This window comes from Octodon degus, unplaced genomic scaffold (assembly GCF_000260255.1).
Source record: "Octodon degus isolate 3935 unplaced genomic scaffold, OctDeg1.0 scaffold00037, whole genome shotgun sequence".
NCBI lineage: Eukaryota > Metazoa > Chordata > Mammalia > Rodentia > Octodontidae > Octodon > Octodon degus.
In genome coordinates this window covers 15,568,486-15,574,674 of record NW_004524613.1, presented here as the reverse complement: position 1 = coordinate 15,574,674, position 6,189 = coordinate 15,568,486, and the positions used below count along the sequence as shown (strand labels likewise).

Genomic DNA, 6,189 nt, shown 5'->3' with positions numbered 1-6,189 from the left:
CTCTCTCTCTCTCTCTCTCTCTCTCTCTCTCTCTCTCTCTCTCTCTCTCATTTTTATGAAATTTTCTCATGTCTATGCATCTCCTGGATGGTTGAGGTGACCTAGAAGAGGGTTCCATCTTAGGCCTTGATAGCAGATGACAGACTCTTGGATCTTCTTGCCATTCTTCCATATCTTTCTATTACCCCCTTCCTTGTTCCTCCTCTCTTTAGAAGGGAGGATCGATTTTCACTCTCTCCACATGTGGAATGCTTGTAGTCAACAGACCTCTGTCCATCAAGGAAAATCACTTCTGAGCCTCAGTTTCCTTATTTATACAATGGGAGATCACCAGAAGGTCTAACCTATTTATCTCTTGATATGAAGACTAAAATATAATAGTGGGGCCAGGCATGATAATGCATGCACCTATGGTGCCAGCACTCTGGGAGCCTGAGTCAAGAGGACTGCAAGCTTCAGCCTAGCCCAGGCAATTCAGCAATTTACTAAGGCCCTATCTCAAATTAAAAATAAAAGGGCTGGAGATGTAGCTCAGTGTGAAGGCTCTGGGTTCAAATACACACATATGCACAAAGGATATGAAAGTATTTTTTGTACTGTAAAGACTCATAGACTCTTCTGCTTAGGCAGACGCAGCAGCCAGGGTTCCATCTCTGGTGTGCTGTGTTGGCCCCACCCTCAGGGCACACTGAGATGGCGATTGAGACTGGCATGGTGGTGCCCACCTGTAATCTCAGCTCTGAGGAGGCTGAACACAGGCAGATCACTATGAGTTGGAACTATGTAGTGAGACCCTGTAGACCCTGTACTAAAATACAAAAAACAAAACAAACAAACAAAAAAAAAACCCAAAACCCCTCATGGGCTATCTTTATTACTAATACCTAAAAAGAAGACACCCTTGGGGCCAACAAGATAGCTCAATGGACTAACGTGCCTGTTTAGGCAAGCTTAGGCAAGCACAGGGACTGCGGCTCTGTCCCCAGGATTGCATGCCATGCTAGCCCCACCCCCAGGGTGGGTATAGTGGTACACACCTATAATCCCAGTGCTGGGGAGGCTGAGATTAGGAAGATCACTATGAGTCTGAGCTGCATAGTGAGACCCTGTAACAACCAAGTACATTAACATAAATTTAAAAAAGAAGACACCCATGCAAGGGCTTAGAAAACATATGCACCATTTATTTTATTGTAGTATAAACTTTTGTTTTTTTGTTAAAACACATGAGTAAGAAATGTTTCTTGCTTCTTTGCCCCATGGGGCAGCAGTAATGGGAGTTGGGGAGTTGGTGTGGGGCCTAATGATATCCACACACCCACAAGAAGATGCAGGCCATGCAAGGACGTGGTCCACTCCCACAATTGTTTGATGTGAATTTCACAACTCATCTTAGGGCAGATCACAGAAAAACATGGCAGAGGTGGTTGGCTTAGTCACTGTAAGAAACCAAGGAGCTCCCAGCTGCAGCCCTCTCTTCTCTTGAGAGGTGTGTGGATTCTGGATGTTTCTGAGAATGTCTCAGTGAAGGAATCACTATACAGTGTCCATACTTGCCTTCCATCAACCTTGTTTAGGACGCCAGATGTAATGTTTAAGGATCACAATTTGGGTTAAAAAAAAAAAACAAAAAACCCCAGTGTAGCATCCTCAGCTTAGAACCAGAAAAGTAAACTTTTCTTTATTGTGTGTTTCTTGCATTAGGATAGTTATGAAAGTAGCATGGATTTCTCCTCCAGAAAGAGTGGATTAGAGGCAGAGAATTGACCCCCCTGCCCCAGAACACTGGTACCATTAAAGTCCACCATTACCCCACTCTGTGAGCAATTTTCTCCACTTAGCTCCCATGATAGAGGTCTGAGTGACACTGGTGCCAGGGGGACTGGTTGGAAAGAGCACAAATGACCAGAAGGATTCCAGCTTCCCTGCCCCATGCAGGGTAGACTGAGCTCTCTGGCTAGGAATCCTGGAGCACTGGAGTGAGGGCAGCTGGGGAAAGCTCGAGAGCTTGGAGCAGGGACCTGTTGCTCCTGGAACCTGAGACCTGGTTTGCTGGAGTGGGGAGGCCAATCCTGTCAGCCGCGGGGTGCAGAGTCCTCTGAAACACGGCCCCAGTACTTCCCCATGCCTCTCTTGCAACAAGAAACAGTCAGTAACGGTGGACTACCTGGGTACTGGGTATGGCTCCCCATCCACTCAGAAGGGTCATCCCGGGCCAGAGCATAGGTCATCAGTCTAATAGTTCACTCTTCTACTTAATCACTCCTAGTCTTAGGACACATTCCTTTTTGTCCCACTGGTCAGTGGCATTTTTCAGAATCTTCCCAAAGCCATCAAGATTCTATAGGGATGAGGTGCTGGCTGCTCTGACCTGCAGTTTAATGTTTCCAGAATGTACTTGGAATAATGCTGTCCAGGGCAAGCTCCAAAGACTTTATAGTCCCTGCCTGCCCTTCATCCATTCAGAGACTGACAGGCCAGATTGGTTGGTCTCCCAGGAGCCAGACCCCTACTGCCTCTCTGCCGGAGTTGAGGAGTAAAGAGAGAAAAGGGCTCAAGAGTCATGAATTTGCCATCATATTTATCAGAAAACAGGATTCTGGACACTCAGTGGACTTGAGTGCAGCTTTGGGTCCATCTTAGCCCTGGGAGTGGGCAGGGCTTCTAGAAAGATGAGCCTTTAGGTTCTGAGGATGGTGCCAGACCAGGAAGGTCCTCAGTGGGCTCACACTGAACACGGGGGGGTTCATTGGGGGTGATTAAGGTCTCCTATTCTGATCCAGGGAGACCTGGGTTCACAGCCTGACTCAGTCACTGACGATCTGTATGAGTTTTAGATTCGAAAAATCCCTTAACCTTTTAGAACTCAGTTGCATGTTCAGTAATGATCTCTAAGTAAGAGAGAGGATTGCACAGGACACTGTGTGTCAGATGCTTAAGACAATGCCTGAGAGCAAGGAAGAGCTTGAGACTGGCCTGGAATAATTGACTTCACTCTGACCTGAGCCGCATCCATCCCCCTCCTTCACATCTCAACCCTTTCACTCTTGTTCTGTCATGAGCCCACTTGCTGCTCACTGTCAACCTTCCACCCTTCGTAAGATGCTGTTTTCATCTTCTGACAGCCTGGGCCATTTCTTACCACATGCTCCTGGCCTCAGTATGGCATTCAAGGTCCCCTGCTCTGACCCTCCCCCAAGTCCTGGTGCAGTTGTTAACCTTGGATCATTCACTCATTGTTCAAAGCCCATGGGGACCATCACTCCAAGTGCCCATCCCAGTGGCTGAGGAAGGGAAGTATAGCATGACCAGAGACTAGAGACGGAGCTGTCCTGCTAGCAGTCTCATGCCTCAGTCTAGCCCCAGTCAGGGCTTACAGAGTGCTCCAGGGATAACCAGAGGAACAGCTTCCACACTTTCCTCAGCCTCCAGAGGGGTGGTTCAGGAGAAGATGGGATGGCCAAGAGGGTGGAGAGGGCCATTGGAGGTGGGGGCAGCAGAAGAGGGAGGAGTAAGGTGCTGTGATCTGACCCAACCTCACAGGGCTGTGACTAAACACCTGGGAGAGCAGAGTCCCAGCTGGGGGAAAGGGAGCTGCGTCTAAGCAAGGCCCATAGTTATCTCCAGTCAGCTGTTCTTAGTGGGTGAAGAAGCTGGGAGCTGGATGAAAATCAAAGGGGTGGCTTCAACAGGAAGAAAGTGGTCCAACGTGGCAGAGGGCTTTCCAGCTGGTGTCTCCTGGAGGCAGAACCCCATCAATCAGAGCAGGCGATGGAATGTGGCCCTTGGCCAACGTTTCTGGGCTTTTCCCCCTTTCCATTCCTGCTCTGGGAACTGGCCCTCTTGGCCTGCCTTTCTTGCCTGGGACCAAGTGGCCACCAAGCATTTTCTGAAGGGGGTGGGGTGAGCCAGGAGAGCCCCCGGCCCCTGGCAGCTTGCTAGATGACTTCCTGCTTGGTGATGGTAGGCTGGGGTATGGCAGAGGGGGGCTTGACGATCGTGGCGATGGCTCCTGGCAGGAGCTTGTAGGGCTCAGACCCTGATCCACCAGGTGGTGAGGGTTGTGGAGTCTCAGGAGTGGCTGAGGGACAAAGAAACAGAAGCTGTTCAAAATTCTAGGCTTTGGGGGAGTAAGTGAAGAGGCCTAGGAAATTTTTTTCTTTTCTCTGAGACTTAATTTCCTCTCTTAAAAAAACCAGAATATTAAACTAGATAATCTCTAAGATCTTGAATGGCTTGACCCTTCTACAAGTTCCAAATCATAAAATTTAAGTTTTGTGAGGCCTGGCAGGTTCAACAACCCATCCCCTCCACCATTTCATATGGACACTTGGATGGCTTCTCCCAAAACCAGTCTGTGGGTTGGACTGCCCCATGACCAACCCAGTGAGATATTTGATAGGGATGGTCTCTCTTGGGACAAAGAGTAGCAGTTGAAGGAATCTGGGGTTAACTGGCACAAAAAGTACCATTTCTTTGATATTTAGGAAATGAGTAACAGAAATTAATTGGGTCCACTCCCTCTACAGGTTTGGGGAGTAACTTTGAGCCAATTGGATAACTCCATTCAATGGATAATTTGCCCAAAGAACAACTCCAGTGGAATGCCATTTCATCTGAGTGGGCCACCAAATCTCATTGGTAACCCTTATTCTTTGAAGAGCTATGTCTGGTGAGAGATTTCATCCAGGGGGGGTGGTCTTCTACTGCAATGGATATCCCTACCCAAATGATGGCCTCCTCCAGGAGTCTAATAGATGGCCTTACCCAGCTGGGCAGCTTCACTTCCATGGACACTTTGGCCTAGTAGATGATGTCATCTAATGGAATTCTCACCCATTTAATGACCTCACCCAGTGGTAGTCTGGTGCATCCAGTGGATTGGAGTATAGTTACATTGAGTAAAGGTTGTCAATCACCCCATTGAAGAAACACCCTCACTGAATAAACAGCTTGAACAAACAGAACCTCACCCCTCATTCTCTACCCTGGAGCACAGAGAACAGTTGTACCCATTTCACTTCTAGACTCAATCTTGTTGCGCCTCCTCCCACACCTCCCATCCTCACCCCTTGCAGGGGAGAGCCCATGTTGCCCACCTGCCTGCCCCCTGGGTTGGGGCCACTCACACATCTGTCCGTTGCTGAGGTGAGCGGGCATTGTGTTGGCAACGATGACATTGGTGCCCATGTGTTCCTGCATCAGGTGAGGATGCAGCGGGTGGTGAGCATGGGGGGTATCACTGGAGGACCCTGCAGATGGAGAAGAGGTCAATCAGGAAGGGGAGGCAAGGATAAGGACCATAGGCCTAGTGGCATGATCTTCCTCTGGTGTGGCCAATCTGCCTCAACATTTGCCAGAACCTAAGTGACTCCCAGTCCTGGGTTAGTAAACCAGAGCTTACCAAGTCCGTAGGTTTCGGGGTGGTGTGTGTGTGTAGCGGGGGAGTCCCAGAGAACAAGTGTGATTTGAAAGCAACAAGGAACATATAAGGAGCTCCAAGACTACTGAAATTATAATAAATACTATATTGGCTGTGTAGTGAGATGATAGATGCACTCAATGGTTCTCAGAGCTCCTTGACAGCTAAGTCCTTTGATCCCAAGTCCTCTGATCACACCTCTCCCTCAGCCAAGCAGACCAGCTGGGTGCCTCTGCTTTCTCTTGTATTTGTGTGTGCATTGTTTCATCCACCAGAAATGCCTTTTCTCCCCTCCTCTGGATCAATAAGCCCAAGTCCCACTTAGATACTTTCTCTTTTTGGAAGCTTCTTCTGATTCTTCCTACTCTCTTTCTCTTTCATTGGACTATCCATAGCAATTTATCTGTAATGCACCTTCTGAAAACAACCACTTATGTTTATGATCATTACAATATAGGTACATTTTTCTTTTCTCTGTGGGCCTAGAAAGTTTCTAGAATATGTAAATAATTCAACAGGATCAGGGAGTGATAAAAACATAGAGAGTGCGCAACAGGTTGTGGTCATTAATATGATACTGATGGAATTTTAAGCCTTGTAATACTTCTTCTTCTTCTTCTTCTTCTTCTTCTTCTTCTTCTTCTTCTTCTTCTTCTTCTTCTTCTTCTTCCTCCTCCTCCTCCCCCTCCTCCTCCGGGTCTACAGGGTCTTATTACATAGATCAGACTCATACTGATCCTTCCTATTTTCATATCCTTTGTCTTAAT

General features: G+C 47.8%; 1 protein-coding gene across 4 annotated transcripts in view; it reads right to left on the bottom strand.

Moving 5' to 3' along the window:
• Positions 1 to 1,163: 1,163 nt before the first annotated feature.
• The window catches only part of Hnf4a (hepatocyte nuclear factor 4 alpha), a 35,857-nt gene continuing 30,831 nt past the window's right edge, over positions 1,164 to 6,189 (bottom strand). For 3 of the 4 annotated variants that reach the window (XM_023714939.1, XM_023714940.1, XM_004630929.3), the window contains exons 9-10: positions 5,100 to 5,252; positions 1,164 to 4,081 (exon numbers count right to left, since the gene is read on the bottom strand). In XM_023714939.1, the coding sequence (XP_023570707.1) occupies positions 3,939 to 4,081; positions 5,100 to 5,252 (296 nt within the window). In that variant the 3' untranslated portion in view covers positions 1,164 to 3,938. The remainder of the gene's footprint in view (positions 4,082 to 5,099; positions 5,253 to 6,189) is intronic. The other variant, XM_004630930.3, reaches the window with a different exon arrangement.